Genomic DNA, 26,315 nt, shown 5'->3' on the forward strand with positions numbered 1-26,315 from the left:
AGCTGAAAATGGTGACTTCTTGTACTTACACAGTTGGAAGTTACTATTGACTTCTTATAGCCCCTCCGAAGCCTATGATATGTCTAAGCACCAGCCTTGTAAGGAAGTAAAAAATCTACAAGCTCTATCAGCAAGGATGCCTTTGACAGTAAATCACGAAAATTACCCAGCTCAGACTGGCTTCAATATATGAAAGTGGGACTTCCTTGGTGATCCAGTGGTTAAAACTCTGAGCTTCCCAATGTTGTATGCCAGCCTGGATTGGAGGAGAACTTGGGGGGAGAATGGATACATGTGTATGTATGGTGAGTCTCTTTGCTGTTCACCTGAAACTATTACAACATTGTTTGTTAATTGGATATACCCCAATACAAAATAAAAAGTTTAAAAAACAAAAGCAAACAAACAAAAAAAGACCCTCCAAGCTCCAATGCAGGAGTGTGGGTTTGATCCCTGGTCAGGGAACTAAGATCCCACATGCTGCATGGCCACAATATATGTATATATACTTCGTATACATATATGAGTATGAAGAATTTATTCACTTAGATAAAAGAAATCTTCAGGTAGAATGACTTCAAGACTGGCTAATTAGGCAGCTCAGTGATGTCAAAAAGGACCCAGGTTTTTTGCCTGTTTTCTCTCTGCCATCCAATTTCTGGCCTTCAGCCTCAGGCGACCTCTGTTTATGGTACTAAGAAGGCTGTTGTTTCAGTGTCATAAGACACTACAGTATCTTCCTTTCTTCTTGGTTTGTCATTTTAAGAATGAAGAAACTTCCTGGATTTCCCCTCCCATCCTCTTGGTCATTTCTGTATTACTTATTTCTTATTACTTATATATATTATTATTACTTATTACTTATTTCATTTTAAGAATGAAGAAACTTCCTGGATTTCCCCTCCCATCCTCTTGGTCATTTCTATATTACTTACATGAACCAGTCGCTAGCTAGGAGACTGGGGTCAACATAATTTGATTACACTCCTTAGAGCTTATCCCTGCAGCTGTAATAGTTACTTCTGCCTGTAATAGTTACTTCTGCCTGGAAGAAATCCAAACAAGAACAGGGGATGGATATCAAGGTGTCTGCCTCATTAGCTATGAGGGCAAAACTTTGGAAGTAACTTAAATGTCCATCAATAGAAGATGGGTTCCTTTGGAAAAAGGGAAAAATGATTGATAACCAGTATGCCAAGAACTGTTTAGACCTGCAGATATAGCAGTGAATAAAACAACTCTTGACAGGGGGAAGACAGATAGCAATAACTACATGAACACATATATGTATAATTGCAAATTAAAATAAGTGCAGTGAAGGAGAAGACCAGGACAAGAGACAGCCCAGGAAGTCCTCTCTGAGGAGGTGACTGTTCAGCTGAGAGAAGAGACAGGTGAGCCATGGAAGAATTAAGCAGGAGCAAGAGGCAGTGCAGGGGTTCAGAAGCAGGAAGCAGCTTCCTGGGGTTGAGAGTCAACAAGATAAGGGTGGGAGGGCTGGATTAGGCAGGGTCTTATGGGCTTTGGTAAGGAGTTTCATTTTCATTCTAAATTGAGTGGGAAGAAACTGAAGATTTAAAAATACATATTCCTTTTTAAAACTTTATTTTTTAAAAATTAATTTTATTAAGTTGATTTACAATGTGTTAATTTCTGCTCTACAGCACAGTGATCATTATACATACATACATACATACATACATATATACATATACATATATTCTTTTTCATATTCTTTTCCATTATGGTTTATCACAGGATGTTATAGTTCCCTGTGCTATTCAGTAGGACCTTGTTATTTATCCATTCTATATGTAATAGTATGCATCTGCTAATCCCAACTCCCAATCCATCCCCTCCTTCCCCCTTGACTATTACAAGTCTGTTTTTTATGTCTGTGTCTGTTTCTGTTTTGTAGATAAGTTCATTTGTGTCATATTTAAGATTGCACATTTAAGTGGTATCACACAGTATTTGTCTTTTTTCTGACTTACTTCACTTAGTATGATAATCTCTAGGCTCACCTGTGTTATTGCAAGTGGTATTATTTCATTCTCTTTTATGACTGAGTAGTCAGCCCATTGTATATGTGTACCACATCTTCTTTATTCATTCATCCATTGATTATACATTTGGGTTGTTTCCATGTCTTGGCTATTGTGAATAATGTTGCTATGAATATAGGGATGCACGTATCTTTTTGAATTATATTTTTTGGGGGATATATGCCCAGGAGTGGGATTGATGGGTATATGACAACTCTATTTTTAGCAAAAACTTTGTATTTTGAAATAATTTTAGATTTACAAAAGAGTTACAAAGATAGTACAGAGAATTCCTGTATTCTTCACCCAGCTTCCTCTGATGTTAACATTTTACATAAACCATGGTAATATATCAAAACTAGGAAATTAACATTGGTATAATACTCTTTATTCAGATTTCATCAGTTTTTCTACCATGTTGCATGTCTCCTGTTTTTCCTAGTATGTGACAATTTCTCACTTTCATTCTTTTTATTTCCTTCTTTTCTTTTACTCTTTCCTTGACATTTTGAAGAGTACCTATCAGGTATCTCATAGAATCTCCCTCAATTTGAGTTTTTCTGCTGTTTTCTCATGATTTGACAGAGTCTATGAATTGGGGGTTGAATAGGAAAGGTGACAAGCCTTCTATTCACGTGATTCAGAGAGTATATGACATCAATGTGACTTTAACTGGTGATGTTTAATCTTGATGACTTGGTCAAGTGGCATCTGCTAGGTCTCTCACTGCAGAGATACTGTTTTTCCCTTTCCATGATCTATTGGAAGCCAATCGCTAAGTCCAGCTTACACTCAAGTAGAAGGAGGAGCTGGAGGGTTTTAAGGGCAGTGACAAGAAAAGATTGGATAAATAACTGTCATTGTGGAATACATGTCTCTAGTACAGACCTGGAGCTGTCAGTGAAAGTTGTGAAAGGCAGTCGTCTTTAAGATACACATTACCCTTCAGTTAATTTTCATGGTCCTCTGTAAGGTGCATGCTGTGCTATCTAGGATTCTGCTCTATGGGAGAGAGGTTCCACTTGGCAGTTCTTCTGAAGAGAGAGGACTTTGCTGTGTCTCCCAGTGGACTGCCCTGTGCACAGCCCCGCCGCCCAGCTTGCCTTGTCACACACACACACTCATGGGCCCAGTGAGGCTCCTGTTTTTAACCAGGGGCCCCCTTGGGCAGGATGAGCAGAGGGTGTGTCGAGTGTGGTTTAGTTAAGGTTGGGTGGTTGATGCGGAGAGCAGTGCATATGAAAGGGAAGGTGGGAAGAGGAGGTGGTGAGGCAGAAAATAAAATGACATGTAATACCAGCTATTAAAAATCAGAAAGCGGAGTGGTGGAGGTGTGATAGAGAGTCCAGGTGTGTTGTTGAGTGCAGGAACAGCTTTATGCAGTATGATCCCATGTATGACTTTACAGATGGAAGGATAGTCCCTAGCACATAGTAGAAACTCACTATTTGTTGAATGAATGAATGGTATATAGCAAAATGTTAAACTGAGGCTGGGAATGGGGGGGTGAGTTTTTCCCCGTTATTTTCTTTCTTTCTTTTTTTGCGATATTCATGTTATTTAAAAAAAAAATTAAGTACCACCTTGATTTTCCCCTTGAAGCTGATGAGTAATAGTTCTCAACTGGCCTGGTCTGAGTGGTGGATATTTAGTACTGACCCTTAATAAATGCTTTTGGTAACCACACCTCTTCTAGAAGGGCCAGGAGAACCAAATAGCTTAAGTTCCTAAACTGACTTCCTCTTTTCCTCCTTGGGGATGTTCTGTCACAGGCAAGTGATGAAGGGAGCAGAGGACTGGGAATTTGCCAGATTCAGTTTTGCAAACTACTGGCCCCAAAGACCTTCGCATTCCATGAATGATCCTAGAGCATGCAGCCAGGGTTCAGGTCTCTTCCCACACATCAAACATCCCCATAATCCACTGACCAGACACCCTCTTCCCAGTGTCCAGGGATGGGAGCACAGGTAGGAAAGCAGGGGTTCTGGAGTCAAGCCTGTGCAACCTTGGGCATATGACTTCACCTTCTAGAGCCTCAGTTACTTCAACTGTAAAATGGGTGTAATAGAAGTATAGGCACAGAGTGAGGACGAAACAAAATGGGTCAAAAGCACTTGGTTGGCATCAGGCCTTAAATACTCAAGTGTCAGCCACCGGAGGTAAAAGCTGGTCTTATCGTTCACATCATCCTGGTTATGTGGTGGAAATCCTCCATCCTCTCACAAGTCTGGCTTTGGGACAGAAATAAAGCCTGAGGCCACTTGTCCCTTCCCCTTTGACTCTCCTTTTGGTATATCATTAATTAATTAACACATTTAACAAATATTTATTGACTGCTACTCACATGCCAGATGCTGTGCTGGAAGCTTCCCAAGGGGTGTGGTGTGTATGGGAATGCTGATCCCCAAGCTCGGGGCAGTGGGTGTGGCTGGGGGCAGACAGAGGCCTGGACTCTGGAGTGTTGCCAGTCACCAGCAAGCGACCTGCTGCTTTACCACAGTGGACAGTTTCTAAGTGCGCCATGACAAAGGCCAGGTGGTCCTGAAGTCGAGAACAAGAAGCCTCAAAACAAGAGCTCATCTGCTGGGGGGAACAGACAGGCTGTGAGCAGACAGGTGTGAATAGGTCATCACAACACTGCATGTTGCAGGAGTGTCGGGAAGGAGCCCAGTAAAGGTCAGAGAGAAGCAGGGTGAGACCGAGTAGGGAGGTGTGTTGCTCCTCATTACTGTTGCTATTACTTTGGGGAAGTTTTTGGTAGAAGACACTATAGACTGGCACATAAGTGCTTGGAAACCACAATTTCCTAGGCAGACAGAAAGCCTGGCTCCTCTTCTTGGCTCTGCAGCTAACCTGTGGTGTGACTTGGACAAGCTGCACTCAGGATCTCATCCATATGATGGAAGTGGGTGGATTGGACCAGCGATTCTGAACACTATAGTGGGTCACATACCCCTCTGAGAAGCTGGAAACTGTCTCTCAGACAAAAAGCAAAAATACACAGAAATCTATCTACAGTGTCAAAGGGCTCCTTTTACCCCCTCCTCCACCCTCAAATCCTAGGCTAAGAATCTCCGGCTTCCATGACCTCAGATATCCTTTCTGGGACTATGACTCTGACACCTGTGCCTGAGAGACATGCCTGCAGGGTAGGCATCCTTAGGAAGCCTTCTAGATGGGGGTTGGGACATCTTATCTTGGGCTCAACTGCCCAGGGAGGCCAGTCAGACTTGACACCAGCTGGCATCAGGAACGGAGAGACAGGAAGATGATGTGAAAAAAGAGAAGCAAGGTTGGGCTAAGGGACATCAAGGTACAAACACCATGATCAGTGCCAGCCAGCACTCAGCGCAGGGGATTTGGTCAGTGAAATGTGTGTGTGTGGGGGGGGATGCTGTGCGAGAGTGAGGGGACCCTGCCCAGTTTGCAAAGGGTAGTCAGTTGCCTTTCAGCTCCAGCATCTGCTGCCACGGGCGATGGGGGGCCCAGAGCAGCCAGTGCTTTTTGTTTTTCATGAGAAGTTTTAGATCTGGCTTTGGAAGCCTCTTCATTTTCAAATAACCGCCAAGTTTCTGAAAACACTGTGGGCCACTGTCTGTGATCCATATGTCTAGGCTGCAGATGGAGACGCTGCGGCTAAGGGGCGAGGAGATCGAGTTCTTACATTCTCTACTCTTCTATGAACCATGTTTCTGCCTCTAAGATATGAGTGACAACGTTATATTAGTGCTGTGCACAACCAAAGTCAAACCCTCCAAGTGTCATTAGAAGGGCAGTAACCCTCCCAAGGTCACAAGAGAGAAGGTGGCAGAGCAGGGCCCCGGGCAGTGGGACCATCAGGCTCAGCTGTTCTTCCCCACACATGGCCCTAAGGGGAAGGGTCTGCGGAAGTGGCAGTCACTTCTCAGAGAGCCCGAAGGCCCTGGCTGTGCCCATTCTGGGAAACTGCTCCACCTGGATGGACACTAGTTCTTTAATCCGATTAGATCCGGCATCTCAGAGAGCCTTGGTAATCCAGGGCTGGCTGGAACATTGCCTGGAAACTCGTCAAGCAGTGGCCTTGGGTTGGGAGGAGCTCTCCTTAGAAACATGGGGGTCCCCAGCCCTGCTGCCTTCTGCGTCCACCCAGGCAACTGTGGCTCCTTGGTCTGTGCCTTCTTTGTGCTTTGCCCCGGAAGCCCAGAGCGGGGGTGGGGGTGGGTGGGTGTGCTGCGCCCTTAAATCCTGTGTATGCATCTCTCTGCACACAGCTGCCACCGCCCCACCCACCCACAAAGGCACCAGGCCACACTTCTGAATTATCTGGGGTAACTTAAACCCCCCCTCACCCTGTTAAGATTCTTGCCTCTGGCCACCACAGACCAAGTTAATTCCACAGGTTGGGGAAGCAATTCGTCTTTTGATTGCAGAGGAAATGAGAAAGGCTGGCCAAGAGCAATGTTGGGAGGGTTGTTACCATGTCGTGCGGTGACGCAGCATCCTTCCTGAGATCGGTTTGAGGGGCCTCAGCATTTTATATGGGGTGTTGTGAAGTGGTGCTTAGACCCAGGTTCCAGTCCAATTTCAGTCTATGTAATCTTGTTTAAATACCACCTATCCTATTGACTTCTGTAGAAGCACACGGTGGGCGGGGGGTGGGGTGGGGTGGGGGGATGGGGATCCTAGGAGAGGTGCTATTTGGGGTGAGTTTGAAAGTTAGAATAGGCCCTTAGCATTCAGTACACAGGCTGTGGGGGAAGGCCTACCACTTATCAGCTGTGTGGCCTTGGATGAGTGACTTACTCTCTCTGAGCCTCAGGGGTTTCTCATCTATAAAAGGAGACTGATTATATCAACCCACTTTGATTGTTTCTCAAGATTGTAAATGATAATGCAGCTCAGAATAAATAGCTTTTGTAATAATTTCCTAAGGCCATTTGACCTCTATAACTCTGTGAAGACTTTCTAGAATACTGACTCCAAGTAGAGCATCACCTGGAGCTCTTCTCTTGCTTTGTCTTTGATGGATTTTCTGTTCAGAGTCCAAAGCCCAGTGAGAGAGAAACCAGTCAGGAGACTGGTTACCTAGTCTCTGCAGATACAGGGAAGAAAGAGGGTAGACCCAAGGGAGAAGATAGGGGAGGAAGGGAGCAGGGAGGGTTCCAACCTTGCAACAGTTAAATTTTAATATAGGTGTCGGCATAGGAAGTGTCTTCTAATGACAGAAGGAAACGAGGGAGTTTTTCAATCATCTCCTGCTTAACAGATACAGATGTATTCATAATTATCCCTTGCCTCAGGCCTTGAGGCCCAGGTGGGCTCCAGAAGGCCTGTGTTCCTGCCAGACAACAGTCCTTAAGGAACGTCATGTAGACAATTGGAATGCCGTTTATCGTGCAAAACACAATAAAACCCTGAGCTCTCTTCCTGTCTCAGAGACCCATAAATTATGAAAATTATACCTGCCCCAGGCCATGGACATATTGTTTTATTAAAGTTCCGATGAATAAACTTAGGGCTCCTCTCGGCTTTCATCTGGCACACACCTCCAGCACGGAGCTGTCTGCTGGGGTGCGTTCTGCAAGTTCACAACCCAAGTTGGCCAAGTTGAGCTCATTTCAAGGTGCAGGTTCAGCAGGCTGCAGGGGCCAGCTGGGGAGCTACGGAAGGGGCTCAGGGCCTCCTGGCCTCATGACAAGAATTGTCCAAGGGGTTCTTGTTTTCTGCCATCAGCGTGGGGACTCCCCCTTGTCCTCACCCTTTTCTTTTTTGGATGAGCTGAGGCTTGTGGTGCCGTCATACGAGGTATGTGGTTATGGATGTGGAGAGTTGAAATCCTTCTCTATTTTTAAATTTAGTTGCTGGGGAGTCTTTTTAGTCCATCCGGTGCTTCTGCCCCAAGTTGAGTTGCTAAACCTTCAGCTCTCCATTTTCCCATCTACCCTTCAACCGTTGACAGGCCTGTAACTCCTCTCTCAATTTCTGCATCTCGAAGAGGTAACTAACAATGGTATCGGTCAAGTATGTTCAAGACTTGGCAAAAAGGAACCATTCACTATATTCTAAGCGTTATTATTACCCCAAGTCGTTTCATAATTGGGAGCCACGAGGAGCAGGGCCAGTCTAGGAAAGACGACGAAGGCGCGGGCAGGACTTTTTCTCTGGTCATCGATTTTTAAGAAACAAGTTCACATTTGTTTAGCTTGTTTCCTCAAGAGGTTTTGGGTGGGTGAGACAAACCCAACATCCTGTATAGGTTTCTGTTATTTTTAATCTCTAAACTGTAGGGAAAAAAACAAGGTGCAGGCCTGCCCCACGTCTCCACCTATCAAGACACCCAAGACTTAAAGCCTGGGCATCAGTAACTGGGACTGAGCCAAGGAAAACCACCTCCAAGTGTCATCAGTGAAGGAAGACGCCATCATCCAGAAGTGGGAGAGACCACAAGTTCTGGCTGAGGGGGAGGCTGGTGTTGTCTTTATTCTGGAGCAGTTCTAGAGCTGAGAAGACCACAAGGAGGATGGATATCCTTAATGCCTTATCCTTAATGCCTTTTTGGGCAGTTACCAGGGGATCCTTGGGATGGGTTTGGATGTCTCGAAGAGGAGCCGAAGGTTTTTAAAGACTGGAAATATGCCATCCCTGGTGACCCCAGAGACCACTCAGAGCTGGATTCAGGGCTCCAGACTGCACCTCTCTGTCTAGCTTCTTCTGTCCACCATTGTTGGACCGCTTATGGCTAACAGAAAAATACCTTTAAAACAGGAGGCATGTGAACATGAAACAGTTCAGTTTCAAAATAATAGTCTCCTTGTGATTGGCATATGCAATGAAAGTAATTAAAGTCTCTCCTCCCCACCTCCCCCCACCAGCTACATCCTCTGATTTAAGTGTCTGCGTGGTATGGGAGAGACGGATAGATGGAAGGTTTACTAGAAAGGCAGAGGCACGTCATTTAATAGATGGAAGTCCAAGGGGACGGGTTTGTTACAGTATCCACCAGTCCAGACAAAGTAAGGAAACTGTCGAGGGTTTTTGTGTTTGCCTTCTGTAAGCCTGTGTGTGGGTATGTATGTGAAAATCTGCTTGGGGAACACCAAGGTGAAAAGAAAAGAGCTGCAGAATTTGTATAAATTGGACAGGTAGATGAACCTCCCCCATTTCCCAGTCATCCCTCTGTTACCAATACACTCTTGTGTAGGGGAGGGCTTGCCAGAGTAAGATTTAGCAGCACCTGGCATGATTCAGCTTCATCAGAAAGTGAAGCTTTCCTCCAGGGGCTCTAAGGTCATCCTCGAGGCAGGACCAGGGCCAGGAAGCCCTGTCCCCCTGCCACACTCTCTGCCAGAGCCTGGTCACTCATTTCCATTTGGCAGGTATCCTTTGACAAACTTTTGACACCTTGCTGGGTGAGGATGTTGGGGGTGTGAACACACAAACACACGAGAAACGTCAGTCCTATGTATATTTAACAATATATATTTATATATATTTTCTAGATCAGTACATTCAGTTTTTAACTTGCTTTTTCTTCACAAACAGAAGAACTCTTACAATAGTAGACTTTCTAAAATAAATACTATTAAAATAGAGCTTCAAAATAAATATTCTATACAAAGGAAACCTTCTGTGGTAACTTTTGATGTAGGGTGAGAAAGGGTTACAGAGAAGAGGGAAAATGTGCCGGGATGGGACCCTTGAATAGCTTTTCTATTTCTAACACAAAACTGAACTGTGGGGCAGTGAGAAGAGAAAGCAAGACAAGACACCACACTGAGTTACCCACAGCAAAAATGGCAGCTTAAGATTTGTCATCGACTGTCACAGTAAGCAGAGGGCATGAAAATGCTTACCAACGGCATAAACCAGAAGGCCAGTGAAATTCATAGGATGCCCTAGTGACGTGTACAGTGCAAAGTGGTGGTGCCTACACCCCTCCGGACACCTCCTGGGGCAGCACAGAGACCATGAAGGTGATCGGATCTGGTCCCAACCCACACTTTCCACACTTGGGACTTGTCATAATCTAACTGGGCCTCACTCGATGTCAAGCGGGGATGTATGCAAACTCCAGAGCGCTGAAAGAACCAGACACATCACATGATAGTCTTCCATCTGTCAGTTGTGAAGGGGCCAGTATCAACAGCAGGGCCAGTGAGAAGCCTTGGTGTACCCCATCTTCTACCTAGAAAGGCTTGGCTCTCCTAGACCCAGTTCTCAGGGCGCTTGCTGGAGTGTTGGGACTTTACGAATCCACCCTCCAGAGGAAGCAGCTGTGGCCCCTTAGGACAAGGGTCCTGGGCCCAGGCTTGTGGATCCCACCCCCAGTTCCAGGCAGAACCACCAGCCATCCCAGATTGAACCTTAGTGGGAAGCAGCTGGCACTCTGCTAAAAAGGTCAAGATGAGGAGGCATAATCCAGCCAAGCAAGCCTTTGGTCACAGGACACACAATCAGCCAGAAGTGGCCCCAGAAATGCATTGTGTTCCTGAGAGCTTGATCCCTCAGTGGCCCTAGACTGGCCCCTGGGGGCCACAGACAAGCCAGTTTTATTTTTTCTTTTTGCCAGAAAAACATGCTGAGGGACTGCTATGCAACCGAGCTGGGAGAACGAAAGCTGAGTGCATGGGACACAGAATTCTGCAGACATCCACCTAGCAGGCTAGATGCAAACCATAAAGAACAAGCCAAAGCAGGAGAAAGAAAAAAAGAAAACCAAACCCAGAAAAATCCGTGTTTACAACTATATACACAAAGTCGGGGTTCAGGAGGCTACTTGCCAGGAAACAAGGGTCTTTGTAGAGATGGTGGGTAGGGGTAGGGTGTGTGTGTGCACAGCTTATGTAAATCGGTTCTCCACAGAATGGGCACGTAGAACACCAAAGATCACCAAAGTGCAACTTGCCCCTGGGTCAAGCTTCCCGTGGAGACATTTGAGGGAGGGGCTTTGGGGAAAGTTCTGAGGCCTCTCCCAGAGTGGACGTATGCCCTCTCTTTTGGGGGATAACCTCTGCACACCTGTTCTGAGCAAAAACATCTCCAGTCCCTTCAGTACACATCTGATACATTCAATTAGGACAAGTGGTTGGCTGAATGTGTTTTTTCTTCTATCATTCCCTCTGATTTGTGCAAGAACATCCATACATCCATGACAACTGTGGCAAGGGTAGCTACAGGAATCAGCCTTAGAAAATGCAGATGCAGTATTTCATATTCGCCTTTTACAAGCTAGCAAATGTTATATAAATAAAGCCTAAAATAATAAGACCATCCCCTCCTTTCCTCCAGTCAATAAATACCTACAGTTACAATTAACTTATTCTAAATCATAAGATGTTACTACCAGTCTTCAAGAAGGGAAGAAAAAAAAAGTCCTTGAGAAGCATTGGGTGCTTGACCATCACAGCTACCTGCCTCCTTCCAGGAGGCTGTTCTGTTCCTACAGAACAAACTGAAGTGCTACAAAGGCTGTGCCTAGTACACTTCCAACATTGCCCCGGGGTAGCTCTTCTGACCCAAGCTACTTTCTCTCACGGCGGGGAGGGGGAAAGAGAGGAGGCACAAATACCACATGAAGCAAAACCCCACACAATTGCTGGGGAGTAAGGACCAGACACACTACAGCTTTTGCATGCAACAAGTACCTACCCATCGGACAAGCTGCGCTTTCTGAGTCCTTTAGCACCTTGAGAGAGTTGCTACGTCTTTGGGGGTTGCTGGGAGGGGCTCATGTGGCCACGCACAGAAGCAGGGCTCAATCCCAAGAAGCCCCCCGGAGAATCTTTCCCCCACCTGCATTCTTCTGACTCCCCCCACCAGGGCCTCCGAACACTAAAATAGACTCTTTTGTCACCATCTGTCTATTTACATTAAAGATACAGACACTGTACACAAAAGGCTAGGACAGCAAGCAGCAGAATCAGGAGAGAAGAAGCCCACACCCAGCCGTCACTCTGCCAGCGCGAGGTGCTGCCTCTCTTCTCTGCTGTTAAAATCATCTTCTTGGTAGGGAGGGGGGGGATTGTGTTCCTTGAGGTTGCTCGCCCCCCAGATTTTGAAATCAGCCCTTCCTGGGGGTGGCCCAAAAGGAAGCAAGTGTTTTATTATTATTTTTTAAAACACCGTTAGTATCTGATATAAAAACATGTAATGACTGGATCCAGAGACCACAGCCTCAGACTCATTGGCAAAATGCTATTTGGTCTCAAATTTGCTGCCCCGGTCTTCTCTACCCATAGTGAAGTTTCTGGAAGGGATCTGAGTAGAGAGAACTGGGGGCACACAGCAGGCAGGTGAGTCTGTGACTCAGTAAGAGCCAAAGGACGGTATTAAGAGTGGAACACCCCCGAGAGTTAATGAGGAAGTTGGAAGGGAGAAAATGTACTGTGCAGTGGTTCCTAAATCCGTCCATGGCTCCAGGCAGAGCAAGGAACGAGGGGCGGGTGCTCCCGGGTATATACAACAGGGATTGCCAGGGTCTACACCTTCCCCAAGATGGGGCAGACTGGGGTGCAGGCTGGGAGGAGAAGAAGGTACAGACGGTAAGACTCCAAGCGTCTTCTTCCAAGTCCCCTGGCCACTCAGATTCCTCCCAGGCAGCCAGAGAGAATGCAAAAGAGCAGGGAGAAAGCGAGGGAGGAGAAGGGCCAGGAAGGCATTCAAGCAGCTGCAACTTCCGGATATGTGTCCACATCTGTGTTCCATCTTCTGAAAAAGAAAAATCGCCCCCAAACCACACCACACCCCTGCCACTGTCTGTTTCACACAAAGTTCCAGGATCCTGAACAAAACAACCCCAAAGTGCTTCTTCATCCTTTTGGGGAAGAGAGGGGTGGGTGATGGTGGTCCCTGTTTCTTCAGCAGCTGGGGGTGGGGGGTGGGCGGACTAGCAGGGTCAGCCTCAGGATGCTAAAACCTCTGGCTGTGCCGTGGTACTCTTCTCAGGTGTCAGAAGGGAACCAGGGTTCCAGGCGGAGTGCTGGGACTTGACCCCGAGCGTCAGAAAGGCTTGTCGGGTCTGCTGGCCTTGGCGTCCCCGGCGGCTGCCTTGCAGATGACGCTGTTCGTGTGCTTGCAGCGGCACCCAGGACGGCGCAGGCGGTCGTAGCCACGCTGGGCCAGCTTCACACAGCCAGTGGCGGGCAGGTAGCAGAGCAGACAGGGCAGCACCAGGGACAGGGCCCCCATGAAGGACCAACGGGCACAGCAGTTTGAGCGAGAGCAGGAGCAGGGGTGGTCGGCGCAGGAGCCCTCATCGTCCTCGTTGGTGCAGTGGTAGAAGATGCCCTGCACCAGGCACATGCAGGTGCCATAGTTGACCAGCGTCTGCGCCGAGCACAGGCACTCCTGGTTGCAGACCCAGCAGGAAGGCAACGTCCGGGGGGACGCGCACTCCTTGCACTTACACTTCCCGCAGGCCTCGCACAGCAAGAAGTGCTTGTCCAGCTCTGGGGGCCCAGCGGGGCCCTTGAGGTCCAGTGGCTTGCAGTGGATGGCCTTGGGCTGGATGCGCACAGCCCTCGGGGAGGCCTGATCAGCCACGGGTGGGGGTGCCATGTGGTCTAAGAGGCGCTGGTCGGAGGACGTGCTGCTGCTGCTGCTCACAGAGCTCGGGCGCCCGCTGAAGGAGATCCAGTGGTGGGTGACGTCCTGGTCACAGCGGGCCGGGGCTGGGGCCAGCTCTGGGGCTCCACCCCGGGTCCGCTTGGGGCCAGAGGGGGGTGCCAGGCCAGGGTTGTCGATGTAGTCATTCTCCACGTGGCTGGTCTTCATCTGGTCGATGGGAAGGATGGTAAGAGGGTGCTGGAGCCGGCTGTGGGCCGTACGGCTGTCCAGTAGGGGCTGGACCATGACTGAGCTGGGAGTCAAGGGGACGCTCTGTGGGATCGGGGGCTCCATGGGGCCGGAGGTCCTGGGATGTGCGGAGTAACAGGCTTCTAGGGGCCCTGGGTGGGGGGGGGAGGAAGAGAATGGATTCCAGGCATCAATAGGTGGCCTGTTAACACCCCCATCCACCATTAGGTCCTTGGGAGCCCAAATGAAATAGGATCCCTTTGGTGGACTACCCAGCATTAAGGCTTAATGATTAGTACTAACAGCAATGACAATTTCAAGTGGTAGAAATAATTTATTTAGCACTTACAAGGACTCTTCTAAGCATCATACTATTATGTTATCAACTTTTCACAATGACCCTAGAATGTAACTACCATTACCCCTTTTCTAGTTGTAAGAAACTAATGTTCAAAGTAACTTGTCCAAAGTCACACAAAACCATCAGTAGCAGAACTAGGGCTCAAACTTGGGCCATCCAGGTTCATTGTTCTAATCCCCATGAAACATGCTTCTGATTTAAGACAGACAGAGCTTAGCAGTTAAAAACGCGGGTTCTGTAATTAGATCCAAGTTCAAGTTCTCACCTTTGCCTAGCAGTGTTGCTGTGAATGAGGTTCTTTAACTTCTATGCCTTAGTACTGTCACCTGTAAAATGGGTTCTTGTGAGAACTAATTGAAAAAGTGCATATCCAGAACCTAGCATTTTGCATGACACACAGCACGTACTCTAATTTACCACCATCCCAGAGAGCAACCGTTTAGATTTCCTGAGCACTAATAAGCACGACTAATAAGTACCAAGTGTTATGCTGAGTGCAAGAACGTAGTGACTGCAACAGTCAGTCCCTGTGGGCTCCCATGGAGTTTTTATCACCTAGATAAACAAAAGCCTTTATTTCAGATAGTCACAAGAGAAGGAGGAGCTGTATCTGATGCCTACACATCCAGGATATTAACTCATTACCACTACTTCTAAGAGCAACAACCTCCAGTGGCTAATAACCCCTGGGCAGGTGCCCTCCGACAACTTGGATGGGAAATCCTCTCTGAGGGGCACTCACTTCACCCATTTCCAAATACTGAGCTGAACATTCAGCCTAAATGCTGTTTACTAGAATAGCTAAGCCAAGCCTGGATCAGTTTCTAATTTCACCGAGAGAGTGCAATTTTAAGTTGGAAACTGGCCAGAGATTCAACTGCAGTGCCTGACACGGAACCCCAGGAAGTCACTTAAATCAAAGAGCGGAAACGGCTTGGTTCAAATTTAGAAAGTGCACATTGTTTTCTATTAGAAGTGCCATTTCCTCGCCTGCTGACCTTTACATTCGGAATTCGGCTGGAGATCAATTTAAAGAAATAGCAGCAGAGGCCAAGACCTCTGCCCAATTTGGAATCCCAGAGAAAGATTAGACTCTGGGAAGATTCCACTGGGCTTGTGGCTGGGGGATAGAACAGACAGCCAGGGTGAAGATAGAAGGAGATCATAACCACCTTTGAAAAAAAAAACAAACCACATTGGATTAATGTGCTATGGGGTGGGGTTTCAGTAAATGCTTTTTCAAGATGCTAATGATGTTCTAATTTGGGGAGCTGACACTATACCTCTGCTATTAGGTTCATCTTGCCTCAAAGGTGATAGATACCTAAGGACTTCCCTGGCAGTCTAGTGGTTAAGACTCCCAAGTTTCCACTGCCGGGGGTGGGGATTCGATCCCTGGTTGGGGAAATAAGATCCCACATGCAGTGACAAAAAATGAGAAAAATCCTTAAACGGAATAAAAATGAAAATACAACACATCAACTTAAAAAACAATTAAACTTAAAAAAAGAACAAAAACAAAAAGTGATACCTAAGAAGAGGATGTGGATAGGTTTCTACTTCCAGTTCTAACCTCACATCCCTCCAGACTTGGGCCACAGCTGGTCATCCTAGTATTCCAATTACAGGAGAAGGATACCTGGCTCTGAGTGACACATCCATACTTATCAACGTCTATAATAAAGAATGGAGAGAGAGAGAGAGAGAAAAGCCATTCAGGACAACGCTGTGTTATACTTCCTCTGCTTGGAAACAATGGTTTGATTAGAAATGATTCAGTTGTTGGGGAAGGACTTCCTTAGATGCTTTCCAGCCTGACTGAAATAAAGAGCTCGGTCTAGGTGCAAAGTTCATGAAGTGAATGAAAGGGAGCTTATCCCCAGGGTTCTCATCTGTGTACTGCAAAATGCAGAAAAAAGCACTGTCTTTTCTACAAGGTTCATTGCTCAGTCAACTGATATTTCCCCTTCACAAAGGCCATGAACCCACAAAGGCTGTGGGCTTTGGTCCCACAGCCCTATCTACTTAAGAGATGCTGATGTTTCTGTGCAGTTTTTCCCATTTCGGAGAATGTCTGCCTAGGGATAGCCTCTCTCCTGCCTTGTGTTCCCTCCACATGTCAGGAAAGCATCATCTTCAAAGAGGAGACTTTCCTATGGCAGAGTTTGACTTCAGTGTCAGGCAGGTCTGCCACCAAGAAGCCATTCTTTGCTGAGACAGCCTGCTTTAGGGGTCCTGGGTTTGGGGCTGGATGGGAGATGTCAGTTGAGCCTTTTGGGAGAGGAGTTTTTTCCAAGGCTCAAGCCGGTCATGGGGCAGAACTTCAGAAATGCTAAAGTGGGCTCACTTTGTTCTTTGCAGGGATTCCAAAGTCTTGCTTCTAGAATAAATGGGTTTGGGGTCAAAAGAAGAGGGTTAGGAGCCCCGGGTTTCAGCTTCTTGCCTAGAGAAAAAGGTGTGACTAGGCAAAAGAATGGAAAATGCTGACAGAGGCTCAGGAGACGACTCTCTGGCGCCAGCCAAGAGGTGCCTCCGCCAGAACCCCCACCCTGGACAAAGACAACGTGATTCCCTCATGCCAGAAGCTCAGGTCCCAAAAAGCTCAGGGTCCTGCCAACAAAACGCCAGTGGCAGTTGAAGGACGTGCTGCCCGTGTAGCTGCGCTTTCTTCTCTGAGGACCGGGGCTGGGACTTGCCATGCCGTGGGTACTCCCTCCCCTAAACCGATTACCCACTCTCCTTCCTCCGATTCTATTCCTGAGAGTCTTTAAACAACAAGCACACTTTCTATGCATGAATCAAAAGGCATGGGCAGTGCTCAGGGATTTTAATAGGCCCTGGAGTCACTAGGCAGATTCATGGAAAAGTCCCACCAGGAAGCCAGGGTGGGGACAGTGACTGCTGGCGACGGGATATTGGCATTACCCCACTCCCATCACCCTCCAGAGGCAGCTGTCAACATCTGGGTCTGCACTTAGGGTCAGACAAGTGGGTGGGAGCTGGGTCCCTGATAACTCAGCTCTCTTGGGGCAAGCCACGCCCTGGATGGCTCCAGCCGGCATATTCTAAAATGCATCTTCCCCATCATAACACTCATGCAGGATTCCTTCTGGCTATAGCCAGCAGCTGGCTCAGACCTATAGGTCTCCAATCTTCTCAGGCCTCATCTCCTAGTTAGCTGGGACCTTCCGTCCTCGGTTGAATTCATTTGACTCACATGAAAAAAAAATACTTGCCGATAGCCTGAGGGATAACACTTCAGCACAGCTAAGTGAAGTTTCAAACCCCACCTCCCCATTCCTCGGTTTCAAAGATCGATCTCTACTCACTGGGACACACCTACCCTCCAGTCTACCCAACACTGCTGAACTTAAGTGCAGTTTAATATGTACTCTGTTTCCCCTGCAAGGAAGGAAGAGATTTGTAATATAAATAGGAGACAGGAGGCTTTTGCTTCCTTTAGATCGTTTGGGAGACTGATGGCCCATTTGGAAGACTGTGGACAGAGAAGCAAAGCCAGCACTCCACTTAGCCAGAGAAGCACCTCTGTGGAGTTGTAGGTGACAGCCTTATGGATTAGCACAAGGAAAGGAGACTTTTACCTCCACTCCAACTTTCTAATAATAATTAATAGTTAGGAAAGCATCTAGTATTTATGAAACATTTCTTGGTGCCAGGATCTGTGCTAAATCCTCAGTGATGTTCTCCTTAAATCCTCACCATCCCTTTGGAGAATAACACCTACTTTGCAGAGGAAGAAACAGAAGAACAGAGGGTCATAGAGCAGCCAAGTGGTCAGGGCAGGACTTGAACCCAGTCATCCCTGCTGCCCAGACTTGCAATAATTTCTGGATATTCAGGGAAGGGCGTGAAAGCACCCTTCTCTCTTGTAACTAAGAGCTCTGCCAGTCTCTCGGGTCTGCCATCAGCCCTCGGGGAATCTCATCAGGCCATCTTCGGGCTGTTAACACAACCAGCCTGGAAATGAAGCCAGACAGGGCTGGTATGAGACTGGCCTCCAGTTAGGGAAATTTTCAGTGTGAAGAATGGAGGCCAAGGGTTTGAAACCTATCACTAAAGGAAGCGTCAGTGCTTAAGACATCTTTGCTTCCAACTCCATTTTCTTTGCTTCCAACTCCATTTTCTTTGCTGTCCCTTTTGTCCTCCACACACCCCCATTTTACTAAGTGTTTTCATTTTTAGTTTTCTTAAGGTTGAATGGGTCTCACTTGTAGGATCTCACCACAAAGCAGCCCCTAAAAGGGAAGCCTATAGTGGGTGGGAATCCCCTCTTCTCCCACCTGTAAAGCTGAACTTCAGGGTCCCCAGGGCACATTCATGGATGTAGCTTCCTGGTCCAGGTCTGTGGGGAAGAGGAGGAGCTAGGGTAAGAGGAAGGCAGAAGAAAGAATACTCCATCAGTGGATATTAAAAAGCCTAGAGCACAACGCCCTGTATTTGTAGTCTGTGATACCTGCGGGGAGGGGCTGAGCGACAAGGTGACACACTCAGTGCAGGCTGGCTGCAGAGAATCAAGACCCGTGTTCAATGCCAGCCCCAGCCATCCACCACTTCCGCTGGACTTAACCCGGAGAGAGGAGTTGGGAAATATTAGGAAAATCTGACAGCTGTTTTTTGAAAACTACAGGTCAGCTAATGCCAAACTGACAAGAAGCTCTGAATGAAGGGGCACTTTTTGCACTGCCTCATTCAGTCCTAGCAGGTGCTTTCAGGGAAGGTTGTTTAACCCCTTAACAGCTCAGAGAAAAAGGTCTCTAAGCGATGAATGAAACACGGGTTCTATCCCTGGGTCAGGAAGATCCTCTGGCAAAGGGAATGGCAACCTACTCCAGTATGCTTGCCTGGGAAATCCCATGGACAGGGGAGCCTGGCAGGATGCAGTCAGTACATGGCATTGCAAAGATTGGACGCTACTGAGCAACTAAACAACAGGCTGCATGAGAGCCCACTGCTACATCTGCCCCTATCCCTTGGCTTCTTTGGGACAACATCTCAGTTCATTAAGCTCCAATTATTGCTTCAGAAAGACTTTAAAGGAGAGGAAGGGGGGAACTTCCCTGGTAATCCAGTAGTTAAGATTCCATGTCCTCAATGCAGGTTGCCAAGAGTTCAATCCCTGGTCAGGGAACTACAATTCATCAAAGATCCTTAAGATCCCACATGACACATTAAAAAAAAATAAAGGGGCTGAGGGAAAGCAGAGCTTGTCTTCCCTGTGCCCTACACAGAGGGAGATCATCTTGGCTGAGAATAAAGCATTTAGACAGCTGGATTTGTCTGAGAATCCTTGCCCCCACCCCCACTCCACCCCACCCCACTCCAGCACCACACTAGGAGCTGATCTCTGGCCATAACCTGTCAGAGATCACAAAAGAGAACAGCTGCTTATCCTCACTTTGTCTCATCCTCAGTTATCAGTTTCCAAACTTCTTTTTCCACAACCAGTCAGCTGCGCTCCAGAGCCCCTGTGCAAGGCTGAGTTGGAGAGGTTTTGTGTACTTTTTTGGTTCTGGACTATTCTAAGCAGCTACACATTTTGGTTTTGACGTGTTCCCCTCATAACTGTTGTCTGCTCAGATCCCCTTAAAGAGGGCTTAGAAGTCAAGAGTGAGAAAAAAAAATGGAGCTAGAAAAAGCCTGTTAAATACTGGTACAGTTTGGGAACCCCTGGCCTGCATCAGAATTTGGGGGTAGGGGACCAGGAACCTAAACCCCAGGGGAGGGGACCACCCCCCATTTTATTTTATTGGTCTCACCACCCTCCACTAAGAACTGGAATTACAATAATAGGTTTTAGCTTACTCCTGGGATGGGGCAGGAAATGACTCCCCCTCCCCCCAGCCAGAAAAAGACAAGGGAAACCACTTTTCTGCAAATGGCCACCTGCCCCAGAAGGGCCCCTTCCCTCCTCCACGAGATCCAGCACATCTGTGCTCCCTCCCTGGTGCCCTTGCTTCCTCCACCGACTGTCCTTGGAAAGAACAATCATGATCACAGCTGAACGGTGGAGCCTCTTAAACTCAGCCACATGTCCCGGATACATCCCCAGCCTTGTCAGCTGTCTGGATCTGCAGGGTGGCCCCAGGCCCCCTTGAGAGCTCCACATCCTCCACCCTGTACATCAAGAAGTACCCCATGTCTCCTGTGGAAGAAGGGGCTTCCTAACAGGCACCCCTAGTAACAAGGGCACAGCCCCAGCCCTGCACACTTGGCTAGCTGCTCAGCTGGCCCCAGCCCCTGGCTGGGGGTGGGGGTTTTTCTCCCCACTCTGCAGATGGGGAGATTAAGGCCCAAGTTTAGCATATTTCCTAACCTCTCATCTGCTCTGACCCAGTTCCCTACCTTGGTCTAGAAGAGGTAATACAGTCTTCCGTTATGTTGCCCTTCATCACCTTCTTCCTCTGGCTCTTTTGAAAGAGTAAAAATATATTGCAGTGAGTCATTGCTTTCCCTTCTGTCCAATAGCTCCAGGTTGGCCATGCAATGGAAGCTTCTCCACTCTTACCCTTCACCTTCCTTAAAAACAGTCATATCGACATCCCAAATCCAAAATTTTCAATTCTGTCCCTAGACCCAGAGGTTTTTCTCACAAGGAAACTTCTACCTCAGCTGGGGCCAGATGATAGACAACTTTGGATGCAGAACCAACTGAATCCCATACTTTTTACATTGAACTCCTTCTCTGAAGAGAAGGGGCTCCTTTCTAAGCACCCTGGTACTATTACCTGGGCCCTATCCAAGAGGATGGTCTGGTTAAAGAAGAAGGCTTGCGGGGGCGGCCCAAAATCTGGTGCTGGAAGATGTGACATGAAGGGACAAAACAGCATCAGAAATTGGAAGAGAATTCCACACATGTGATCCCAAGCATTAAGCTCCAGAGCAGTACATCTCAGGGGCCATTTCTGGAAGTGTTAATGGGTGTTTTTTCCTCCCTTAATTTTAAAATCACTGACTTTCAAATTTTGCACTGAAAGGCTGCCTTCATTTGTTATTCAAGTCAGCCAAACCTCTGGGCAGAGGCACTGTCTGGTTTACCAGAGTGGGGGATGGAATCCCAAGAGCCATCTCTTCACCTATTCTGGAAGGATAAAAACAAAAATGACATCTGCAAGCTCCAAATGTCTTCAGCCTCTGCCCTGCTTTAACTAGGAATCATTCTGTTCCATGTGGTCAGTCTCCTCCCACAAAGCCCCTTGGAAGCTCTAAGGAGATGTTGCCATTTCAGAGGGTACTAGAAAAGGTGGTGGCAATGAGCAGGAGAGCACTTTCTCTCCACAGAACAGAGAGTAAGAATCTAAAAAGGAAGATAACCAAGAGACGTCTTCCTCATTGAGCTAACCAGCATTTGTCCATCAAGGAGATTTTACAAATCTGCCACCAAAAAGCCTCCTACCTTGTACTAGCTATGCAGCTCAGTTGGTCAGGATGTGCACTGTTCATGTTAGAATTCATCTAGAGCCTTCTGGCAAGTGAGGACCCTCCCAAGGGCTAGGAAAGAGAGGCAGTTTGATTTTATACTGGACGTGTGTCTACAGTTTCTTTGCCACCCTTCTGCTTAAAGAGATAGAGGGAGACAGAGAAAGGCGGCGGGCGGTAGAGGGAGGGAGGTAGAGGTGGATGGATGTCAGTGGCTGTCCTCTCTTTCCTAGTCTGCCCCATACCCACATACTAAGAGGGAAGACTGAAATTTTCAGATGTTTATGCCCCATTTGTGTTACGATCCAGGGAACTCTAAACATTGTGTAATCACCAGTGCAATATTGGGTAGGGCCTCAGGCCAGACCAAGCTTAATAAGAGATTGTTTATCAATCCACATTTCCTAAATGCTCTGGGCCTTTACCTCCCAGCTTTGTATCCCTGAAAGGCTCAGAGGCACTGGAGAGCCTCCTCAGCTCTCCAGCAAACCAGACTGACAGGCACTTTCTCTTACCCAACCCCCAAAGTGGAGAGAATCATGCCACTGGTTTGGAAGCAAGAAAGAGGGGGTTCATGCCGGGTCTGGGCACCCCACTGAACACACACCCTTCCTTTCTTCACAAATCATCCTGGGGGGAGAGGTGCTCTCCAAGCCCTAATGGGCCACAAGGCAGCCTTCGCCATCATCCAGGCCTGGCAAAATGGATATCCAGCCAGCCAGCAGCTGGTGCATGAGGCAGCCAGCATCTCTCCCCTCTGCCCACCATCCAGCCCTCCAGCCCAGTTCTCTCCTTTTTTTCATCACTCAGCCCATCTAGCCATGCAACCATTTTCTACCTCTCTTGCTTCCTCTGCCCACAACCCCCTGCCCCCAGTCAAAGAGAATTGAGAAACTGGCTTCTTGCACAAGAGCAGCTACTGTCTAAATGCTTTTTGATCGTCTGCAGGGAGGGGAAACTGGGCACAGCCTGGCCCCAGCCCTGGCCCCAGTGATGGAGCCAAGCTCCAGCTGTCCTGGCTGGCCAAACCTGCCCTTACCCCCCTTCATTGCCCCCCAGGCCTTGGCGATTCAGAATTTTCAGAACATACCGTCTCTGTCCTTCTCTCTTCTCGGTGATGTCAAGCCTGGTACCACCAAGAAGGAAGGAGGGAAGGCGGGAGCCTTATCTCTCCTACGCACGCAACCTCTTCCTCCAGCTCCCACACGCCCGGCGTTATGTAAACGCACCTTCAGCCCCCACCACAGCCCCAGCGCGGCCGGGGGCCTCGGGGCCTGGCACAATTCGGTGCCAGGGGATAGGGGGACACGAGGAGGCCGAGGAACCTCGGCCCCTGCAGAGGCCGGGGAATGGAAGCTGCACAGCATAAAATGCGGCAGCAGAGCAAAGGTCAGACGGCGAGGAACCGCCTCGCCAAAGAGAGAGAGCAGAAGTGCCCAGTCCCGGGCCAGCCCTGCGCTGACCATCGAGGAGTAGGCAGAAGGAAAGAAAACCTAGTGCATCACGGCTCCGAAGGGTAAACTAAAACCTCCGTCGAGTATAGGCCGCTGCGGCGGGCTGGGGAGATCTACGGCAGACTGGCACCGTGGGCAGAGAGCCCAGGGTGGGCGAACCGCCCAGGGCGAGGGCGCCCGCCGGACCCAAGAGGTGGCTCCTCACGGAGCCCAAAGTCGCCTGTTCCAGCGCCCGAGGTGGATAGTGGCAAGCGGAAAGAGGCCAGGCCAGAAGCAAACTCCCGGGACACGCACGGGGCTTCTGAGTGGTAGAGTGGGAAAGCCCGGCTTGGCAATGCCCGGGGGTCGGGAACGCCGGTGCCAGGCTGTGAGCACCCTCGGCGCCTAGCTGGCCCAGCCGAGGGCGTCAGGGAGCTGCGTCGCACCGCAGCGGCTCCAGGAGGCGCAGGAAGAGGGAAAAGAACATTGAGGCGCGTATAGAAATAGCGCACCATTTGCCCCAGCCCGAGGGGGAGTCGCGTCGCGACTCAGAGAAGGGTAGCTTCACATCCCGAAACCGGTTGAGGACTTACTTTGAGGAGCCGCAGAGTCACAAGCATTGCTCCACGTCTATGTAAATCCCCGAACCCGAGCGGGTCGGACGTCGCTGTCCTCGCAGACGCCGGCCGGGGGAACCGGCTCGGCTGCCTGCGCTCCGCAGCGCCAGCTCCGCGCTGTCAGCCTCTCTCACTGCCTCCGCGGCGATGTTGCAACCACTGCCTGGGAAAATGGCTTTTTTATGAATGGGAGGGAAGGTAGCTCCAGTGCGCAAGCGCGCCGCTCGCGATTCTATGAATGGGTGGGCACAAGCGACCCCGCGCGCGCATGCGCCGCGTTCCTTTTTTTATGAATGGGGGGCCGGAAAAGGACTTAACCCGTGATTGCTGGGGCTGGCTCTCGCTCCTCCAGGGGCCGTCGCTCTTTTGCAAAGAGGGGTGGAGGTTGTTGTTGCTTTTTTTTTTCTTTATGAATGGAGGGCGGCGGCGACTGCTGCAGCTGGTTCAGCTGCGCGGGCTGTACCCCCTCCCAGCCTGCGAGAGGAGGTAAAGGCCACCTTCACGCCACTGCGGACCTGGGTTGGAACCGTCCGTGTTGCTGGGGGTAGGGGGGGCGGGGGACACTGCGACTTCAGGATCCTGGGCTAAGAGCTGGGTGGGGGAGGACACACCTAGATCCAGGGATTTCTACTCGCCGCAAGTAGTCAGAGGGCGGGGGAACGGGAGGACCCCTGCTAGGGGCCTTCTCTTCCTCTAGAGTAGCGGCGTCGGGGGGGAAGGGTCTTGAAGCTGTGTTGACCAAAAATTTTAAGAAAATGTCAAAGGTCCATATCAAAGAAGGGCGGAGTGGGGGCTACTGAGTGAATCTGGTTCCCTTCCTGAGGCTGAGTCTCCCTTGAGTAAGTGCAGACCACCCCTCCCCCACTTCTTGGGTGTGGACAGGGACTGGGCCGAGCCTCTTCCGGCCCCAATACCCCCCGGAGTGAACTGGCTACTCAGCTAGAGACCTGACTCTCGCCTGGTAGCGCCCCACTTCCTCCCGCCCCAGTGTAATGTCCGCAGTGCCCCGGCGTCCGCCCGCCCTCTGCTGCCCCGGCTAATGCTCCCCTCCACTCCCGCGCGTTTCGCAGCCCTCAGGGGACGCGGGCCTGAGGAAGGCCACAGCCTTTGCTGCTGTAGGCGCCTCTCCCCAACCGCCCTGACTAGTGCTCCTCCGGAGAAGCGGGAGCGGTGGAGAATTGGCCAGGTGGATGGGTGGAGCCGTCTGCGCCAAGGATGCTGCTGGGGTGGCCGCGGGATTAAATAACAACAGGGCTCTTGAGCCGCAGAGGAAATGGAAATGGCCAGGATCTTTTCTTTGCAGTTAATGATGGGGCGGGTGGGGCGAGGGTGGGGGTGGGAAGAGCCTCAGCCCCGGCGGGTGAAAAGAAAAGCCCCCGCCATTAGGCCCGACTCCGGGAAGGCGGGGAGCCCTCGCAGCAGGCCCAGCTCCGCCCAGGAACGGAGGAGGCTGTAGCCTCCGGGGAGTACGGGGTAGGGGGTGGCTTTGATGCAGGGATAAGGTTGGGCTAGGGCCTGAATCCCCCTCAAAGGTTTATTTTGGTGGTGTTTTCGCTTCACCGGGAGGTGGTGAGGCTGACTTTTTCTTCCTACGCCACCATAGGACTGCGCTTGGCAGTTGTCAATGAAGCAGATGCAAAGCTCCTAGCCCAGACCAGAGGTCTGGCCTTGGGCTGGAGCTGGGACCCAGGGGATCGGCAGAGGGAGAGACATTTTACAAACCCAGACCAGGGCCCAAGGTCACCGAGTCTAGGTTAAAATGGCTTCTCGCTAGTCAAATGCACCTGTGTAATGTGATTTACTTACTCATCTCCTGGGGGCAGAGCAGGCCCTCCGCTATGAAAGCTTAGTCTTCCTTTGAGGATCAAGATCGTACTGAATGCCAAGAGAAAAACACTTTACTAGGATAAGAGAGTATTTTACAGTCATTCAGTTCTTTTTGTTACAGGCATCCTAGTTCAATATCATTATTCCTATTCGTCAGATGTAGAAATTCAAGCCAAGGGTCCTGCTCCTGATAAACGAAAGATTTACCAAATTGTGGTGCTGATTCCCTAGACCTTTGCAACCTGGATCTTTCTATCACCCCATCGTCATATCACCAGCCTTGTTGTTGTTCAGTCACTCAGTCGGTGTCCCACTCTGTGACCCTGTGGGCCGCAGCACACCAGTCTCCCCTGTCCTTCACTATCTCCTGGAGCTTGCTCAAACTCATGATCACAAATCTAAAAACCTGTTTTTTGCAAGTCATTTAAGCATGTTAAACAAGGAGAGTTGGAGCAGTAATTTTCCAGCCAGTGGTTGCTCATGGCCTTGCTTAAACAATTAAAAGAATGAGAATAAAGAAATCCTTTCTGAACTCTACAAGAAAGTCAAGATGGGGGTGGGGGGGGGGTGGGGCGGAGTTGTTGTCCTATGTTCTTTATTAGAGAAATCAGCCAAGAAACGTGTTCCTTTCATTCCTGGTCTTTTCCCAGCTTTTCTAAAGGAGGAGTGAGGAGACCCCAGCTCTGGTGGGATGGTGGGTCCATGAAGGATACCAGTCCTGAACTGGGAGGAGCCTCTGATGCCTGAGTGGACTGTGACTCAGTGTCTGGGAGGGCACTAGGGACCATATTCCACTGTTCCTGGAAACCTAAAGAGCGGAGAG

General features: G+C 49.1%; 1 protein-coding gene and 1 long non-coding RNA gene across 14 annotated transcripts in view; one reads left to right on the plus strand and one right to left on the minus strand.

The window, feature by feature from the left end:
* Window positions 1-9,483: 9,483 nt before the first annotated feature.
* Window positions 9,484-23,825, minus strand: SPRY4 (sprouty RTK signaling antagonist 4). 13 transcript variants are annotated; one of them, XM_065918800.1, is made up of 5 exons: window positions 23,642-23,825; window positions 18,480-18,541; window positions 15,710-15,852; window positions 14,444-14,504; window positions 9,484-13,969 (listed from the first exon to the last, which is right to left on the minus strand). In XM_065918800.1, exon 5 carries the CDS (start codon window positions 13,920-13,922, stop codon window positions 13,023-13,025), a length of 900 nt encoding a protein of 299 aa, XP_065774872.1. In that variant the 5' UTR covers window positions 13,923-13,969; window positions 14,444-14,504; window positions 15,710-15,852; window positions 18,480-18,541; window positions 23,642-23,825; the 3' UTR covers window positions 9,484-13,022. The 13 variants fall into 13 exon arrangements, with proteins under 13 accessions (XP_065774872.1, XP_065774873.1, XP_065774874.1 ...); XM_065918801.1 differs by having other exon boundaries at window positions 18,480-18,560; XM_065918802.1 differs by lacking the exon at window positions 18,480-18,541.
* Window positions 23,826-23,977: 152 nt separating this feature from the next.
* LOC136168305 (uncharacterized) overlaps window positions 23,978-26,315 on the plus strand; it is a 100,004-nt gene continuing 97,666 nt past the window's right edge. The window contains exon 1 of the long non-coding RNA XR_010663295.1: window positions 23,978-24,151. This is a non-coding gene — a long non-coding RNA (uncharacterized lncRNA). The remainder of the gene's footprint in view (window positions 24,152-26,315) is intronic.

Source organism: Muntiacus reevesi, chromosome 1 (genome assembly GCF_963930625.1).
Source record: "Muntiacus reevesi chromosome 1, mMunRee1.1, whole genome shotgun sequence".
Lineage (NCBI taxonomy): Eukaryota > Metazoa > Chordata > Mammalia > Artiodactyla > Cervidae > Muntiacus > Muntiacus reevesi.